Below are 20,477 nucleotides of genomic sequence, written 5' to 3' on the forward strand. Positions count from 1 at the left end.
TAATCATTTTAAAAGAAACAAGGATTCTGCTGTCACATTAGCACATTCACATGAGGTGAAACAACTTTGCACTCCTGTTTATGGCCAACAAGAATAACACACATCAAGCATAATACATACAAAAGATCAATAAACAATAAACAGGCTCAAAGTGTTAATGCTGTCTTATTTTAATAAACAGCACTGTCATATGCAAAACTAGGATGGCAAGGGATCATTTTAGGGTGGCACATGCCACCAGTCTAGATCCGTTCCTGATGTAGGACTGCTTTCACCTATTTATGCAGGCGGTTTCTTAATGTTAAAAGGAAATGTTTCCTTCCCATTGTCAACAAGTGCTTGCTCATAATGGTTCATTTGATTGCTGAGATTTTCTCCGCATTATTGTAGTCTTTATCATATAATATAAATTGCCTTGAGGGGTATGTTTTAATTTGGTACCAATAAAAATGGAACTAAAAGATCAGAGTGCCTCTTCAACCACTGGTTATTATAGTGCAAACAAGCTATTTGTTCAGCATTAAATATGGACAAAATGTTATTGCTTAATATAGTATATATCAACTGTTTTCACTGAAAGCCTTGGGTGTACATGTGAACAAAAAGTCATAAAGAATTCACGTAGTTATTCTGATTTGTACTTTCTATCTTTGCGGGAAAAAAAGTGTCTTCTGTTTATTCAACAGTGGCAATGCTGAGTGTAAATACAGAGAGGTGACTTCTTGACTTTTCCATAGCAGAAATATCTGATGCAATTAAATGTCACTGGATCACCAAGAGTGACAGAGGACATGACTGAGACAAACAAAAAGTTCAAAGTCAAAGTAAAACAAACAAAACTCAGAAAATAAATCAATTTTGTCGTAGTCAGTTTATTTTAACAAACTTATAGAATCCAAATATTAATCAGGGAAAATAACGTGAATTATTCAGTGACAATAAATTAATGGGAATGACACATAAAAACACACAGTGCATGTTTGAAAAGCACCGGCAGAAGCAGCAGCTCCTCTTGTCTGGTCATGCCAGATGATAACCTAGCCAGTCTGAGTTTGTACCATGAATATACTGCTTTATAACGTGGACAGTTTCACCACATGAAAAGATGTAACTATTGATTTTGTTTTAAACATTTGTTTGAATGTATTTTGACACTTGTGGGAAGCTAGTTTGACAAGTTTCCCACAGATATACTCATATATACAATTTACAGAATAACTTCCAACTCAAAAGACAAACAGCTTAACCCCCGTGTGTTCTGAATTTAACAAAAAAAAAACCCCCACACATTTCAAAAGCGTGACCTCAAGTTTGCCAATATTAGACAAATAATCGTTTGTTTTGTTTAAAAGTGTGCCAAAGCAAGTAGATCTTGGGTGCAAGACATCTTACTGTCAGGCTGCTTAGCCTTGTGTACATTCTTCCACATTATATTTTGGTGCGTCATATTGAATGTTGCCAAAAAAGTAAAAAATAAAAATTATAACAATTATTCACACCAATAGACCTTAATTTATAGAGCAAAGCATCAGTTTTTAATCCCTGTTTTTAATAAAGTGGCTGAAACTTAAGGTACAAATCATGATAACGTCAAGTTTGTTTTTTTACTAAAAAGAACGGAAGTGCAGCAGTTTACTAATTAGATAAGTTCAGAGACAAGATTTCAAGGTTTAGGTGAGTGTTGAAGCAGCACAGTGCCACTCTGGAGTCCATCTGCATCAGGGACTAAGAGCCCATCTTCTTCTCCATGCTGAAATACAGAAACGTAAGGCATTAATGTTTCTATTACCATATCTAATGTTGTTGGGGTTTTTTGTTTGCTAAAATCTAAAGCACTGCAGTTAAATGATGAAATACTGATCTGGGTTAAAGGTCACAGTGGGAAAATAGCCAAAGTAAACAAAAGCTGTACCCTCAGTCAGAATTTGAACCAGGGCTCTTGAATCAGAGTCCTGATATGTGACATCATGTGCACAGACTTTGCCAAAAACACAGTCCTCATATCTTGCAGAGTTATGATCTTCTATGAACGGGTGATTGAAAATTAGAATGTACTTTAAAAGAAACCAACCCCAGAACAGAAAAGTTTCTTACTTGTATTTGATGAGACGGCTACCCTGGATCAGTTGGGCTGACTCATTGGTCAAATGGCAAGCGAACAGTAGCCAGTTGCGAGGTTGCACTTTGTAGGCAAACCTCATGAACAGCAGCGAATAACAGCACAGAGCTGAGGAGAGAAACCATACATTTAATAGAACCATATTTTCTTATATACCTACTACAGCTCTAACGTTAAGTCTTTATATAAGACTCTTCAGCATCTTAACAGGAAAGCATGGAGATCAAAGAAAATCTTAAAACAAATCAAAAGACCAGTGCAGACATCACGGCTTCTCTCAAAGCCTTCTTAGTAGCCTTGAGATAAAAGAACCACTCACAAAATATATCAATACTAACTAGAAAATTATTAGAATATTGCATGTATACTGGATGTATCTGTGACCATCTTACCAAAGGTCATTCTACCACTGATAATTTCAGGGCTCTTCTTCATATCTGTGATGGCAGCGATAGGAAGACCCCAGTTTGCTACAGGACCCCAGAAATGCTGCAAAAAGTCACAACAGTCATGTCAATGTAGAGAAGATACAGTTACTAATAAATTACATCAAAAGGATAAAAGTAGAAAAAGGGAAAAGAAAAAATAAGCCTTAATCTATTAAACAAGACTTTTCGAACACCACAAGCAGGAGAAATAATCAAAACTAGCATAATTTTTTTTTCTTCAACCACTTTTTCTAAAGTGGGCTTTAACTCCTTCAAGCGTAAAATTCATTTTAATTTAACAAATGGACAGAAAATGCAAAAAAAAAACAAAAAAAACAAAAAAAAAAAAAACAAACAAAAAAAAAAAAACACCTTCTGCTGCACAAGGTAGCACAGACTCATTGTTTTAACTATATGTGAATCAGTCAAGCTTGTGCACTTAAAGCCAGACATAACCGTAAGATAAGGATCTAAAAACTCAGTGTCATATTTTTTAAGTTAACACTGTAAATGACATACAAGATCAATAAATAGTAAGGTACAGTTAAAACTACAGCCTGTCACAGAAAAGGATATACTAACAGAAAAGATGGTAACTTACTGTGCTGTTTGGCGTTTGTTTTATTTTTTTCAGTTCCACATAAAAAAAGAAAACAAATAAAGATAAGTCACAAAGACACGATGTCTTTCACACATCATTACAACTTCAAGTAGGTAGCAAATGTCAATATAATTTTGCATTTCTTAGTAAGGATATAATGAGCGAGGTAGCATTTTAACACCCGCATAATTCGGTGGCAGCTGCAAGTCCTTAACAAAAGTAACTTGTGTCAAGCCAGCCTCCAATTCGAGACTTGCAGTCAAGCCAGCCTCCAGTTTGTTTTACGTTCCCTGTGTATTCAAAGTATTACGGGAATGGATGTGGAAACCGGATTTCAAAATAAAAGCCAACTTCGAGTGAATTAACAGATATGTTAAGAACATAATAACATATAATTTAGGCTTTTTTTTTTTTTTTTTTTCCCCCAAACTCTAATGTTAGATCTATATGACACAGCCTTGTACCCTAATTGTGCCCTGTCACTATCACGGCCATCTTATTTTGGATTTCAAAGTAAAAGCCCTGTGAATCTTCATTTTTGAACTACTCTTTCAATGACTTAATAATGCTCTTAAAAGCAAAAGTCGTATTTCCAAATACTATTTGAACTTTATATCAACACTTTCCAACCACAGTCTTTTTACAGTGATACCATATCAATATCAAGTCAGTCTGATTTTGCCTTTCATAGTAATGGCCCTTTGAAATTGTCCATAATTGACTTAATCTTCTAACGATTCAAAATGCTCTAAAATGGAAATTTCCTGTTTCCACAGGGTAATTCCACCTTAGATCAACAGTATACAGCCCCACAGTGATACCATATCAATATCAAGTCATTCTGATTATGCCTTCCAAAATAAATGCCCTTTCAAATTGAGCATATACGGCCTACTTTTTTGACGATTTCAAAATGTTCTTAAACAGAATTTTGCTGTTTCCACAGGATAATTTCACTTTAGGTCAACAGTATACAACCTCACGATGTTACCATATCAATTTCAAGTAATTCTGATTATGCCTTCCAAAATAATGGCCTGTTGAAAATGCCCATAATTTACCTAACTTTCAGTGATTTCAGAATGCTCTAAAAAGGAAATTTTCAGTTTCCACAGGGTAATTCCACTTTAGATCAACAGTATACAACCCCACAGAGATACGATGTTAAGATCAAGTCACTCTGATTTTGCCTTCCAAAATAAAAGTATTTTCAAATTGCCCGTAGACGACCTACTCGTTTAACGATTTCAAAATGCTCTTAAATTGAAAGATGCTGTTTCCACAGGATAATTCCACTTTAGATCAACAGTATCCAACCCGACAGTAAAACCATGTAAATTTCATGTTGGTCTGATTTCGCCTTTCAAATTAATGGCCCGTCGAATTTGTCCATATGTGATATACTCTTTCAATTATTTCAGAATGTTTTAAAAATGAAAATTGCTGTTTCAACACATATTGGGTTTTCATTTTGAAAAGCAAAATCAGACTCAATTGATTATGACAGAATTGAATCATAAAGATGATGTAAAAGGAAGCTGAAATTGCCACTAGGTTGTAATTGATAGTACGTTTATATTTTAAGTCTGTGGAAAGATGTCATTCTAAATAAAGAAATTACAAAACAGCTTGCAAACCAACCATGACATCTTTCCACAGACTTAAAATATAAACGTACTATCAATTACAACCTAGTGGCAATTTCAGCTTCCTTTTACATCATCTTTATGATTCAATTCTGTCATAATCAATTGAGTCTGATTTTGCTTTTCAAAATGAAAACCCAATATGTGTTGAAACAGCAATTTTCATTTTTAAAACATTCTGAAATAATTGAAAGAGTATATCACATATGGACAAATTCGACGGGCCATTAATTTGAAAGGCGAAATCAGACCAACATGAAATTTACATGGTTTTACTGTCGGGTTGGATACTGTTGATCTAAAGTGGAATTATCCTGTGGAAACAGCATCTTTCAATTTAAGAGCATTTTGAAATCGTTAAACGAGTAGGTCGTCTACGGGCAATTTGAAAATACTTTTATTTTGGAAGGCAAAATCAGAGTGACTTGATCTTAACATCGTATCTCTGTGGGGTTGTATACTGTTGATCTAAAGTGGAATTACCCTGTGGAAACTGAAAATTTCCTTTTTAGAGCATTCTGAAATCACTGAAAGTTAGGTAAATTATGGGCATTTTCAACAGGCCATTATTTTGGAAGGCATAATCAGAATTACTTGAAATTGATATGGTAACATCGTGAGGTTGTATACTGTTGACCTAAAGTGAAATTATCCTGTGGAAACAGCAATTTTCACTTTTAGAGCATTTTGAAATCTTTAAAAGAGTAGGTCGTATCTTGGCAATTTGAAAAGTCTTTTATTTTGGAAGGCATAATCAGAATGACTTGATATTGATATGGTATCACTGTGGGGCTGTATACTGTTGATCTAAAGTGGAATTACCCTGTGGAAACAGGAAATTTCCATTTTAGAGCATTTTGAAATCACTGAAAGTTAGGTCAATTATGGACAATTTAAAAAGTCTTTTATTTTGGAAGGCATAATCAGAATGACTTGATATTGATATGGTATCACTGTGGGGCTGTATACTGTTGATCTAAGGTGGAATTACCCTGTGGAAACAGGAATTTTCCATTTTAGAGCATTTTGAAATTGTTCCAGGATCAAGTCAGATATGGGCATTTTGAAAATGCTTTTATTTTTGAAAGCAAAATCAGAATGACTTGATATTGATGTGGTAACATCGTCAGGTTGTATACTGTTGACCTAAAGTGAAATTATCCTGTGGAAACAGCAATTTTCACTTTTAGAGCATTTTGAAATCTTTAAAAGAGTAGGTCGTATCTTGGCAATTTGAAAAGTCTTTTATTTTGGAAGGCATAATCAGAATGACTTGATATTGATATGGTAACATCGTGAGGTTGTATACTGTTGACCTAAAGTGAAATTATCCTGTGGAAACAGCAAAATTCTTTTTAAGAACATTTTGAAATCGTTAAAAAAGTAGGTCGTATATATGCTCAATTTGAAAGGGCATTTATTTTGGAAGGCATAATCAGAATGACTTGATATTGATATGGTATCACTGTGGGGCTGTATACTGTTGATCTAAGGTGGAATTACCCTGTGGAAACAGGAAATTTCCATTTTAGAGCATTTTGAAATCACTGAAAGTTAGGTCAATTGTGGACAATTTGAAAAGGCTTTTACTTTGGAAGGCAAAATCAGAATGACTTGATATTAATATGGTATCACTGTGGGGCTGTATACTGTTGATCTGGAGTGGAATTATCCTGTGGAAACAGCAATTTTCCATCTTAGAGCATTTTGAATTCGCTCCAAGAGTAAGTCATATATGGGCAAATTGAAAAAGTCTTTTATTTTGGAAGGCATAATCAGAATGACTTGATATTGATATGGTAACATCGTGAGGTTGTATACTGTTGATCTAAGGTGGAATTACCCTGTGGAAACAGGAATTTTCCATTTTAAAACATTTTGAAATCACTGAAAGTTAGGTCAATTATGGACAATTTAAAAAGGCTTTTATTTTGGAAGGCATAATCAGAATGACTTGATATTGATATGGTATCACTGTGGGGCTGTATACTGTTGATCTAAGGTGGAATTACCCTGTGGAAACAAGAATTTTTCATTTTAGAGCATTTTGAATCGTTAGAAGATTAAGTCAATTATGGACAATTTCAAAGGGCCATTACTATGAAAGGCAAAATCAGACTGACTTGATATTGATATGGTATCACTGTAAAAAGACTGTGGTTGGAAAGTGTTGATATAAAGTTCAAATAGTATTTGGAAATACGACTTTTGCTTTTAAGAGCATTATTAAGTCATTGAAAGAGTAGTTCAAAAATGAAGATTCACAGGGCTTTTACTTTGAAATCCAAAATAAGATGGCCTTGATAGTGACAGGGCACAATTAGGGTACAAGGCTGTGTCATATAGATCTAACATTAGAGTTTGTAAAAAAAAAAAAAAAAGCCTAAATTATATGTTATTATGTTCTTAACATATCTGTTAATTCACTCGAAGTTGGCTTTTATTTTGAAATCCGGTTTCCACATCCATTCCCGTAATACTTTGAATACACAGGGAACGTAAAACAAACTGGAGGCTGGCTTGACTGCAAGTCTCGAATTGGAGGCTGGCTTGACACCAGTCAAAAGTAAGCAGTAAAACTCGTTTGTGCAGACTGCCAACACACAGTAGTTTTGATTTAAAAGAACAGATATTGCACAAGTATACACCAGACGTCATAACGCTTGCCCATCGATGGTTTTAAAGTGTTAAAACAGGCAAAGCTCTTCAGATAACAGTGATAACAACTGTGTATATTTGTGACAAACGCAAACAATGCTGACCAAAGATGCAAAAATTTGGCCTTTACTCCAAATTTCAGACCTGTGGCTAATATGTGGCATGTAAACACACTTACACATTTACCAATATCTTGACAAGTAGCAGGAGCAGATTTCTCCGCCAGCTTTTGACGCAGATTCAGACTTTTAAAGCCGTTCACCACCATCTTAAGAAGCTAACGTTGTTTCACCGTCAGGGTTCGGCCCACTTTCTAGGTTACCTGTTTGTTTTAGTGGCTTCCTTATAAGTTAACAATCAAGCTGATAATGTGGAGAAAATACGGGAGACATGGTCGCTCTTGAAAACAAACCAACTTAAAACGAAGTAGAAATCTATGCATGAAGAGAGATATCAAAAGAAAAACAAACTGTTTAAAATGTTCATTAAAATTTTGTTATAACTTTAGTTAGGGCAGGTGAACGTTAGCTAACTCTGCATGACTAGCTTAGCTGCCGTGCTAACAGAGAAATGTTCCGGCTTCTGACACAGACCTCATCAAGTAGTCCCTGAACTCCTTGCTCTTCAAGTGTTCAATAGCTTTCCGTGCAATCGTCCCTGCCATGGTTTCACGTTAGGCTGGTGTCTGTCTTGGGCGAGAAGAGCGATCTTTATGTTTCTTTCTGTCGGCTGAAGGGCGACTGGGAGATCCGCTCAGAGGACGGTCAAATTTCCAACCAATAACATTACGTTTTACGACGCTGACGTAAATACGTGGCTCGACCTCAAACGGCTGGGTGCTGCCCAGCATAACAACCAATCACTGGAGACCGGCACTCCTGTTAAAACCAACGCCCACTATGGCAAATAAATAAATAAATAAATAAAAAAAATTTATAAGATCAGGTCAGAACTATTACTCCAGGTAAGGCGAAGTAACTAAAAAAGTGGTGAATGTGCCTTTCTTCAGTCCCGTGTAAAGGTTGGCTGACGCTTTAGGAATTGCTGGAAGACGGCATCTGACCTCTAGAACTTTAGACTACCAAAATATAGTTAGCAAAGATGTTGGTGTAAACATGTGTAAGTCAGAGAGGATATCAGGGACAGATATACTTTAGATGCTTCAACTTTTTCAGTTACAAAAAATAAGTATAACCTCCGGGGGGGGGGGGGGGGCACGTTTTTGGCGACATCAGTTTATGAGGTAAACATGGAGGTAACTGAGTTTAGCGTTTACATTTTTATTTAGTACTGTTTCAAGGTGATATGCAGTAGAAGCCAGCTGTTTCTAATAAAAAAAAGAAAAATAACGACATCTTCTTAGTTAGGAGTTTCATGATAAGACAGCTTCCTCTTCTCTGTGGAGATTTGGGTGAATGTAAAGTAACCAGAAGTAGTATAATGTGTAAGGCAGAATTCACAAACAGAATTCTTCCGAAATGGCTAAGGCTCACCTTTAACTGATTTTGAAACTACATCTGTCAGTATCTCCACGGGACTCTAGAACCAACGCTCTCAGTTCAGACACACACCTCCTCAAGAGGGATTGGATTATTTTGAATGATGTAGAAGTTCACACTGGAGTCACGTTGTAGAAGATCTAACCTGTATCTGATTTAGATGCATATGAAAGTAACGCTAATCAGAATTTAAAAAAGAAAAAAAATTGCAATATTCATGCTTGTATTTACCCCATACACCCCAGTCAAATATGTAAAAAAAAAATTGGTCACCTCCTTCATTGTGAATGCAGCCAAAGTTTGGGACAAGCCTAAATGTGTATTATATGTCTGCTGTAGACATATGGTTGTGTTATGATCTTGAATTATATAATTTTTCTTTTATTAATTAAGTGCATTTTCTTGAGATTAAACCGAATACATATGGAACAAGATGTTGCACTTGTCCACCAAACCCGGTTTTCATCTCTAGTTTAGTTTTAGCAATTTAGTTTTGAGCACAGAAAAATGAGCAGCAGCAGCCGTAATCAGGCAGTGTTTTGAAAACCTTCATAGCACATAGTGCTGGTGTGTTAAAATTGGTCCAGGATGACAAAAATGCACAGGTGTTGTTTTTAAAATATCCTAACGGAAACACATCCGCTGATTTCCATTTGAATTTAAATAACAGTTTTTATCTTTACTTGAATTTACGATCATAAAAAAAATCACAATTCACATTAAAATATTTTTCTCTCATTAAAACCTCAAATCTGCTCTATCTGTCAAGATTTATGAGTCTGAATCCAGACATAAACTAATCTTTTGCAGTATTTTTGTTACACGTACATTAATGTAAAAAGCACACATGCTAATATTGCACATGCTGCACACATACTCTGATACTTTTCCTTTTCCTGTTTTTAATGTAATCATAATTAATTTGTTATCCGGGGTGGCTGTAGCTCAGGTGGCAGAGCAGGTCAGCCACTAATCAGAAGGTCGGTGGTTTGATCCCAGGCTGCCTCCTGCCTGCATGCCAAATATCCTTGGGCAAGATACTAACCCCGTGTTTGCCTACTGGTGGTGGTCAGAGGGCCCGGTGGCGCCAGTGTCCGGCAGCCTCGCCTCTGTCAGTGCGCCCCAGGGCAGCTGTAGCTACAATGTGGCTTGCCATCGCCAGTGTGTGAATGTGTGTGTGAATGGGTGAATGACTGAATGTAGTGTGAAGCGCTTTGGGGTCCTTAGGGACTAGAAAAGAGCTATACAAATGCAGGCCATTTACCATTCATTTTCAGGGGCACCTTTGTACATAAACAAAGCAGAAATGGCATTGTCAATCACACATCAAACATAAGCTCCAGTTTGGTCAATGAACTCATTATTTGATGTGCACAGTGTATAGAATTAAAACAATTTGACTCATGGTATGTTAGTAATGCCAGCTTCCCACTGTGGGGGGGTCCTGCTGTTGTACATGCCGGATCATTGTCGTGGCTTACTGAGAGACTGACTCGTGCTTTTCCTGCTGTGATGAGTCAGGGGACACTATCTGTTGTCTAGATTCATGATTAGGTTGGTGCACTCAAACAACACCAGGGGGCAGTATGTGAACATCATGATCTTAAAGCAAGAAAGTAAAGGTTAGAGAGTTTGCCATGAAAAATCAGATTCTGTGTACTTGTACCATGAAGAAATCCCCCCATAAATAATAATAAAAAAAATTGATAAAAAAAAAAAAAAATTAACTCGGTAATGAATTCTGATTTCAGAATGTTTGAATTAAATTTGAAGTCACTTTTGTTAAACCATTTACCCACTGTTAAGAGGTGCCACCTGGCTTCAGTTCTTGAATATTTTTGACATCATGGTCCATGGTTGAGTTACACCTCAGCATAGCTCTTGACCAACTGGAAGATCCCAATGACTTTAATGTCTGATCGAAGGCCCTCTGGAGACAGCACCTTGGTTTACTTTTTGTATAAAAGAGGAAACAAAATGCACTCACTATACCTGCTTAAGTATGAGTGGAGATATGGTGTAAGTCAAGAGAGTTAAGAAATTCCAAGGTAGATTCTCTTTTCACACATAAATTAGTATTAATATTGACATTGTACATGTTAAGGTGACTCTATCTACCACACTGATTCTTGTCCTCCTCTGTAACAGTTTGAACAGTTTTTTCACAGTTTCTGAGAAATTACAAGAGGAAGCAACAGATAAATTATTGCTGTAAATGTAATAGGAACTATGTTTATTTTTATTTTTTTAAAAACAGGCAGTGTTTTGAAGGCAAATATTTTTGTCCTTTAAAGGTCTAATTCAAATAAAAAATGGGTTTTGGTACTTGAGAAGAATGTACATGCCCTCAAGTATTCACCCCAGACAGCTGCAATGCAATAACAGTTTCCTTCACCAGGAGAGATGTAGACCTTAGTGATGGGTCAGTCGCGAATGAAATGGCTCTTAGAGCCGTGGGGGTTTTTTTTTGTTTTTTTGGGGGGGGGTTTTCCCCCCTTTCTCTCACCCTCTCTCTCGCACTTTTTTTCCGCTTCACTCAGCATGGGAGCCTTGTGCTTTACGCTGGGAAGAGGGGGGAGAGGCGGTAGTTACACTCAGTAGCACAGGAACAGAGCAGGAGTGAGAGAGAGAGAAAGAGAGCCAGGGACAACAACGTCACATTAGAAAGGTATAGTAATCATCCACAACTATTTTCAGTTGCAGATGATAAAGGATTCAGAAAGTTAGTCATGCAGGTTCATATGACAGAGAATATGCATGTTCTTTTTGTTTTCACATTATAATTTATATTTAATTGTGTTATGGTTTGCAGTGTTTTGTGTGTTTCACTTTAAATTTATAAAAGGAAAAAGCTGAAAATTTAAATAGTTAAAAGTTGAAATGTGAATAGTTGATTTTTGTATTATATGATTTATTTATTACATTTTATGTGGAGTGAATAAATAAAAGTATATTTACGGTGGCCCCTACAGACAAAGCACACACAAACTTCAAATCACGTACAAACCCTGAAGCACGTACAAACTCCAAAACAAGTAAAAACTCCAAAACACGTAAAAACACGTACAAACTCCAAAACACGTAAAAACTCAGAAGCACATAAAAACTCAAAACACGTACAAAAGACAACAGAAGTGCTCCAGGATGCTAAGGGCAGTGTTGAGTTTTTGTTACCTAGTGGCTACACAAGCCAGCAAGTACCAACGACCGGATTTGGTGTGTGGTAATAACAGGTAAATGAACTTTTTTTTTATTATTATTTTTTGACTATATATGAATGCTTGTGTATAAATACACAAACAATACACATATGCTTTCATGCTTTCAATTGTGTAATTTAAGTGATCTAGGTAGCTCTGTTTGGAAGTTCAGTTCATGCTAGAAATGTGTTTTGGAGTTTGTATGTGCTTTTTAGAGTTTATACATGTTTTCTCTCTAGGGGCCACTGCATATATTTATATATAAATAAAACCACTTTTTTTTAACATTAGTAATTCCTTTTGTGCATAATTTTATATTATTGTTAATAATAAATTAATTAAAGCAACAAAACAACCTGAAGAGCTGGTTCGGAGCCGAAAGAGCCGGCTCTTTTTAGTGAGCCGAACCGAAAGAGCCGGTTCTCTAAAAAGATCCGGAAATCTCATCACTAGTAGACCTTGAACTGGGAAGTATGAAGTATGCCTCAGGTTAAGTCAGTGGTTCCCAAAATTTTTGCTAAAAATGTTCGCCCCCCCCCCCCCCCCCCTTCCGACGTGTGCACGCGCGCACGCACAAACACATCCTCCAACCACACACACACCCATATTTTGCTCCATTGCGGTTTCTTTCACACCTCAAACATTTAGTAAACAATTAAGCAAATGCAAGTAATCTGCAATAAATTATAGGTAGTAATAAAATAAACTACTAACTCTTTTAGGCTATGTCCACACCTACACGGGTATTTTCGAAAACGCAGCTGTTTTGTCCACATGTAAACGGCGTTTCGAATCACCGAAAACTGAGATTTTTTTAAAACTCCTTTTTTTCGTTTACGTGTGGACGAGGAATACAGAGTTCCTCGCAATGTCAAAGGTATGTGCCTTTTTTCACGTCATGCTGTGCACACGTTATTGTTTACATGAGATTAATTGCAGAATGGCAGAGACAAAATACTGTTAATATGACTATCTTCAGGTTTTACACGCTTACATATACACGCAGTTACTGTCCCTCCATTTAGAAAGGCAGAGGCGTCACGATGTGATTATTTTACTGTAGTTGGGTTTTTTTTCATGTGTAATAATATTCAACATTGCTATCAATGCATTTTTCAAAAAATGCTGCTCTGTGCAAAATGGGTTTAAAAACATAAACAACTGTGGGATACTGTTTGTTGTGATTTGAACCGGGGGACAAATTGTGGCAGGATCAGCCTGATATTATTTGTATCCTGCTGTAACTTTACTGTATAAAGAGCTAACATCTCCAAAATGTCAGGAGTAGTTAGTCGTTACAAGTGTTTGTGAACTAAAAATCAAGAATGTGGGATACTGTTTGTCCCTGATTTGAAGAGCCCAGCGCTGCTCCCGACAAAGGGAAAACCAATTAAGCAGGGGAGACCTACCTCAGCACTTGTGCAGGTGAAACCAAAGGGAAGATATTCTTCACCATATTTTCTAGTCTTTGACTTAGAATGAAGTTGGTTTGGAAACATATTCAGCAATGCTTCATGTCCTGCTTTGTACGGTGGCCCCTAGAGACAAAGCACGTACAAACTCCAAAACACTTACAAAATCCAAAACACATGCAAGCTCCAAAACACTTACAAAATAAAAAACACATGCAAAAGACAAAACACGTACAAAATACAAAAAACATGCAAAATCCAAAACACGTACAAAATACAAAACACGTGCAAACTCCAAAGCACTTACAAAATCCAAAACACGTGCAAACTCCAAAACACTTACAAAATAAAAAACACATGCAAAAGACAAAACACGTACAAAATACAAAACACGTGCAAACTCCAAAGCACTTACAAAATCCAAAACACGTGCAAACTCCAAAACACTTACAAAATAAAAAACACATGCAAAATCCAAAACACGTACAAAATCCAAAACACGTGCAAACTCCAAAGCACTTACAAAATCCAAAACACGTGCAAACTCCAAAACACGTACAAAATCCAAAACACATGCAAACTCCAAAACACGTACAAAATCCAAAACACATGCAAAATACAAAACACGTACAAAATACAAAACACGTACAATATACAAAACACATGCAAAATACAAAACACGTGCAAACTCCAAAACACTTACAAAATACAAAACACATGCAAAATACAAAACACGTACAAAATACAAAACACGTGCAAAATACAAAACACGTACAAAATACAAAACACGTGCAAAATCCAAAACACGTACAAAATACAAAACACGTGCAAACCCCAAAACACGCGCAAACTCCAAAACACAACGGAAGTGCTCCAGGACGCTAGGGGCAGTGTTGAGCTTTTGTTACCTAGTAACTACACAAGCCAGGAAGTACCAATGACCGGATTTGGGGTCTGCAGCCCTAAAGGCCGCATTTTAAGGCCGATTATGTCACAGCGACACGACAAAGACTGTCCCAATTCAAAGGCTGCTCGAAATGCGGCCCTCAAATGCGTCCTTAATTTCCCTGAATTTTAAGGATGGGTCTGTGTAGCCTTCATGGCCCAACATATCCCAGACTTCATAGCGCGGCGGTGGTTTGGATAATTTTGCCGAAAAAAAACGGCGGAAGCGGAGCGGACGAAGAGTAAACTTCCAGAAGTAAGTACTGAATATTATGTCACTTATTTATGCGCAAATGTTTTTATAATGAAGAACATTAAAACATTACTGTTGGCAACATGTCGGGAAAGTTATGTGACATTAGCGACGTTTGTACTAACTTGGTTTTAAAGCCTTCACTTCAAAATATTCGCCGTTCAATAGCTGACTTTAATCTTACAGAGAATGTGATGATTTTATGCGTAATTAAAGTCAGTCATGTCAGTCAGCTGACGGTTCACTCCTTAAGCTGAAAGAAAGATGCTTTAATCACAGGAGTCACACATGTGTCCACTGTACCATCTGGGAACTCTTCTTGTTTAGCACTCGTAATGACACAAACACTAAATCCTCCTTCTCTGGTGCTGTTTTGTAGCAGTGTGTACACCTGAGACTGTCACCTGTCTGTCTGTCCTGCACTCTCTCTCTGTTTCTTTCTCTCTGATTGTGGAATAAAAGTATGAACATGTATTTATAAGTCACACTTGTGTTTGAATCCTGCAGCTTATCACACATTTGATTTCTATGTGTGACACCTGCAAGTGTCCAGAGTGAGGACAGACTGAGGGACCCACTGCATTACATCATCTGTGAGGCTTTGCACCCCTGATGATCCACCAGGACAATCTCAGCAGTATGTGAGGAAGAGGAGGAGGAAGAGCCAGCAGCAGCTGACAGATGGAGAGAATAGACAGACTGTTCCCTGTTTGTGAAGGACTGCTAGAAAAGTTTAAAATAACTAATTGTCTGTCCTGAATCAGTCTTATTAGGTAATGTTCAAATAATTTTATCATTCCAGTGTTTCCAGTGTGGGAGAAAGTACTCAGGGCCTTCAAGTTATGCACTATGAAAGGCAGCAACAAGTTTGATGTTCAGAAACCTAAAGTCTGTATCAGCAGCAGAATGGAACTAAAAATAAATGTTTGTTTCAGTTCTATGAAGCTTTGAGTATTTTGGACCAGTAGCACTGCTGTGTTTGTTGCATCATATTGCTGTAATTGTTTATATGCTTTATATATTCTGAGGTAAGTTGATCTATAGTGTTACATCATATTCTATAAGGATGTTATGTGTTTGTATACTTTCTGCCCAGTTTGACCCATTTAGCAGACGTCAGCCTGTTTAAAGCTCTGATATCTATTCTGTATGACTTAAAGCAGTTATGACATGGTCTCATTTTCTCACCCAATAAAGGAATATTTAATACATCAGTCTACTCTTCATTTTATCAGAAACATATATATACTATTATATATTGTACATATATTTATTAGTTTCAGATGTAGCCATTCTTGTATTTTGCTTGTTTACATTATCGTATTTTGCACAACTCTGTTGCTTGTGAAGCTCGCACACAAGAATTTCACTCACATGTGCTGTACCAATGTACCTGCACATGTGATGTGACAATAAAAGTGATTTGATTTGAAACAGCTCACAGCTTGAAAATTTTCTTTTTACACATGTATGTAAGCATTTGAGCCAAATTTAGTAATGCCAACATACTGAAGGAACAACATTTGTCTCTTATATATGATACACCTATATATGCACTGTCAATATACATTTTGAACCAGCTGCAGATGTCAGAGTAACAACTGACTGACCCCCACATAAAGTGCGTTACAGTAGTCCACAGGGGAAGAAATAAAAGCATGGATCACGGTTTCAAAGTGCTGCCTAGAAAGAAACGATTTCACTCTTGCCAGTCGCCTTAAATGATAAAAATGGACTGGTCCAACTTAAAACCAAGGGCAGTAACAACAGGTTTAAAATAAACCTCCAGGGGTTCCAAATGAAAAGAAGAGGACTCACAGGGGCCACTGGGTCCAAACACCAACAAATCTGTTTTCTTTTCATTCAAATTTAAAAAGTTTAGAGCCAACCAAGCTTTAATGTCATCTAGGCATGTCAAGAGAGGTTTTATTCAGATGCCATCCTTCGGCTTCAGTGGCAAATAAATTTGGCAGTCATTCCTATATACTTGTCTTTGAGTGAAGATTTAAGGTGGTAAGACATGTAAATAACTGCAACTTGAATCTGTACTGAAGCTCAGTATTTGACAAAGAGTTCATGTTCACTGCTGTAATACCTAATAATGACTAATATAATAACCATAATATTGGCCATATTATATTTACATTACCAAAGTGATATGACTTTAGTCTCATGAACAACATTAGCTAATTGTTATTTACTAGCTAATCTTAAATGACTGTTCAGTACAGAAATGAAGCCCAAAAATCATGTTTTACTGTCCTGTGGTCTCAGCCTCAGATACTTATCAAATCACACAAAGCTCTTGTAGAAACAAACAAACAAATGAAAAAAAATATGTTCTCCTTCATTTCTGTCAAAAAAAGTTGTATGACACGTTTCCAGCTGTTAGTATCATAGTTGCTAGGCAACCTGGGAAGCGCAACGGAGACTAGAGCCCATGTGTTTGCAACAAACTTGCCGTTTATTTTACAAATCGAGCTCAACACTGCCCCTAGCGTCCTGGAGCACTTCCGTTGTGATTTGGAGTTTGCATGTGTTTTGAATTTTGTACGTGTTTTGGATTTTGCACGTGTTTTGTATTTTGCATGTGTTTTGTATTTTGTACGTGTTTTGGATTTTGTACGTGTTTTGTATTTTGCATGTGTTTTGAATTTTGTACGTGTTTTGGATTTTGCACGTGTTTTGGAGTTTGCACGTGTTTTGAATTTTGTACGTGTTTTGGATTTTGCACGTGTTTTGGATTTTGCACGTGTTTTGGATTTTGTATGTGTTTTGGAGTTTGCATGTGTTTTGAATTTTGTACGTGTTTTGGATTTTGCACGTGTTTTGGATTTTGTATGTGTTTTGGAGTTTGCACGTGTTTTGAATTTTGTACGTGTTTTGGATTTTGCACGTGTTTTGGATTTTGCATGTGTTTTGGATTTTGTATGTGTTTTGGAGTTTGCATGTGTTTTGAATTTTGTACGTGTTTTGGATTTTGCACGTGTTTTGGATTTTGTATGTGTTTTGGAGTTTGCACGTGTTTTGAATTTTGTACGTGTTTTGGATTTTGCACGTGTTTTGGATTTTGTATGTGTTTTGGAGTTTGCACGTGTTTTGAATTTTGTACGTGTTTTGGATTTTGCACGTGTTTTGGATTTTGTACGTGTTTTGGATTTTGCACGTGTTTTGAATTTTGTACGTGTTTTGAATTTTGTACGTGTTTTGGAGTTTGCACGTGTTTTGGAGTTTGCACGTGTTTTGGAGTTTGCACGTGTTTTGGATTTTGCACGTGTTTTGTATTTTGTACGTGTTTTGGATTTTGTATGTGTTTTGGAGCTTGTACGTGTCTTGGATTTTGTACGTGTTTTGGATTTTGCATGTGTTTTGGAGTTTGCATGTGTTTTGGATTTTGTATGTGTTGAGGAGTTTGTGCGTGCTATTTGGAATTTGTAAGTGTTTTGGAGTTTATACATGCTTTGTCTCTAGGGGCCACCGTAGAGCTTTGCCCGTGCTAGCAATGTCCAAGCGTTTAGCCCCCCCCCCATTTTCATACCACGCCCCCCTAGGGGGCGGGCCCCACACTTTGGGAAGGTCTGGGTTAAGTTGAGTTTACCAGACATATTGTGGTTTATAACTGTGTCAGACTCAAGACATTGGATATGAAATGTCATCACTTCATGATGCATTGTTACTGGACGCTCGTGTAAAGTTTTTTCATAATAAGTATGTGGTTATTCTTATGGTCAGTGGTTGGACAGACAGACTGCCCAAAAGCATATTGTTTCTTTCCATGACTATCACTGAAGCATAAAAATGTTTAAAGGCCTTTGCTATACATTAAAGCATAGCCTTGGATTATCTTTAGAACATCGGGGTAAACAATGATACGGTAAATCATTCATAGTATAAAAGGTGAAACCATGAACAAAACAACATAAATGACAACTTCCATAAACCTGAGGTACATATGATGCAGGAAAAGAAATTCAAACCTTGTAGTGGCCACGATGAAGAACAGCAGACAGCCGACTGAGTGACTCAGCTTCAAAACAGTTATGGAAGAGACTGTCCATCATAAAACATAATCTGCCTCATTATGGATCTGAAAACATGTCAAACACAGTGTGAAATTACATAAATCACAGAAAAGCCTGTATAGAATGTCCAATAACTAATATTTAAACATTTACATAATGTAAAGTTTTTTATATATCTCAGAGAGTGATTACACACCTGTTCATTAAACCTGCTTATTTTTTCCCCCTCTTTTGTACAATCTGTGTACATTGTGACAAAGCTGGGCAAGAAAGAGTTTAAAGCATCAGGTGCTGTAACTAGAAAACTAGAAAAATTATTGCTTTTCTTGCTGCGTGCGGCTAAACTGCTTGTCAGTACTGATGGTGGCACATTTCATCGTGCTAAGTACTATATTGTGCAAGCAGTTTGCACTGGGAAGATAGACAACAGAGATCTCGCCTTTACCAAGTTGAAACTAAAGTGATTACAAAAAATAAAAATAAAAAAAATTCCTAAACAAACAAATGAATTATGCATCTTCTAGCAACATTTACAATAATACCTTCAGTGGCTACTTTATTAGTTACAACTTGCTAGTTTGGGGTTGGATCTCCTTTTGCCTTCAGAACTGGCTTCAGTGTTCATGCATAGATTCAACAAGGTGCTGGTAACAGTCCTCGGGTCTTGTTGGTCCACATTAACACAATAGTGACATACAGATGCCACAATCCAAGCCAAGATGTACCTATACAGTGGCTGTTCAGTGTATACAGAACAAAATTGTAGCTAAATGACTACCCTTCACTCGGCCAAATCAAGTAGAAAATCTAAACCAACACTTTTGTTTTTTTAATAATATATAAGCCTAACGCCATGGTGGCAAAGAAAAACAATTATTTAATTTCAATTTATTGTTCCAATGAAGTGTTTCATTTGGTCAGAGGCTTATACAAGATTTCATTAAAAAGTTATATGGCACCCTGGAAATAAAAAATTGGCTAAACTCTTGAAAACCTTAAAAGTCTGCCACTGTGTATTCAAAAGGCAGGAGTATCTTGGTCATATCCACTGGAGGAGTTCCAGCATATACCTCAGATGCAGGATTCCCACAGAGCGATCTCTAAACAACAGGAATAGATAAATACAAGGAAAAAACACAACTGTAACTGCATTAGGGGAAACATTTCCATTATTATCTTGTGAGGCTGCTGTGTCAAAAGACGTTCTCTGTTTCTAAAATTATCATGGCTTTAAAACTGTGCTGTCTGTTTATCACGTATGGATTGAAGTTTTTATCAGTCACTGCAGCTGTCAATTCCTGTGCAGGGATTTGGGAGTTTAAAGCCCTTCCCAGCAAAGATTAAGTTCCAGCCATGTACACATGCAGGGGTAGTGTGGTAGCAGGGCATTTAACTGGCAAAGCTGAATCCAGCGTGTGCAGATGCATGAGAGCGTAGTTACTGTGTGGAGTGCAAACCTGTAATAAGGTAAACCAGCAGCAGAGGTGCACCAGTTTTTGTTTTTTTGCCATATTATACATTTATGAGACATTTTACTGCCTGATTTAACAATGGTAGAGCACTTTATGTAGATTTTCTTTACAGCAACACAATGGATGTCAAGTGTACGTCAACCAGCTATTAACACTCTGGATTCTCATCTACTTTGCATTATGAGGTCTCCAATCTTCCATTTGCAATTGTCTGAGCGATGC

The 20,477-nt window shown here is 36.8% G+C and overlaps 1 protein-coding gene across 1 annotated transcript; it reads right to left on the reverse strand.

Moving 5' to 3' along the window:
• Positions 1–1,275: 1,275 nt before the first annotated feature.
• Positions 1,276–8,219, reverse strand: mpc1 (mitochondrial pyruvate carrier 1). Its single transcript, XM_085353808.1, has 4 exons — positions 8,042–8,219; positions 2,512–2,608; positions 2,095–2,227; positions 1,276–1,750 (listed from the first exon to the last, which is right to left on the reverse strand). The coding sequence occupies exons 1-4, from the start codon at positions 8,114–8,116 to the stop codon at positions 1,726–1,728; spliced, it is 330 nt and encodes a 109-aa protein (XP_085209934.1). The 5' UTR covers positions 8,117–8,219; the 3' UTR covers positions 1,276–1,725.
• Between the last annotated feature and the right edge of the window lie 12,258 nt (positions 8,220–20,477).

The sequence above is a fragment of the Diplotaxodon limnothrissa genome, linkage group LG1 (assembly GCF_057381915.1).
Source record: "Diplotaxodon limnothrissa isolate DT_005_m linkage group LG1, D_limnothrissa_male_GT1.1, whole genome shotgun sequence".
Classification (NCBI taxonomy): Eukaryota; Metazoa; Chordata; class Actinopteri; order Cichliformes; family Cichlidae; genus Diplotaxodon; species Diplotaxodon limnothrissa.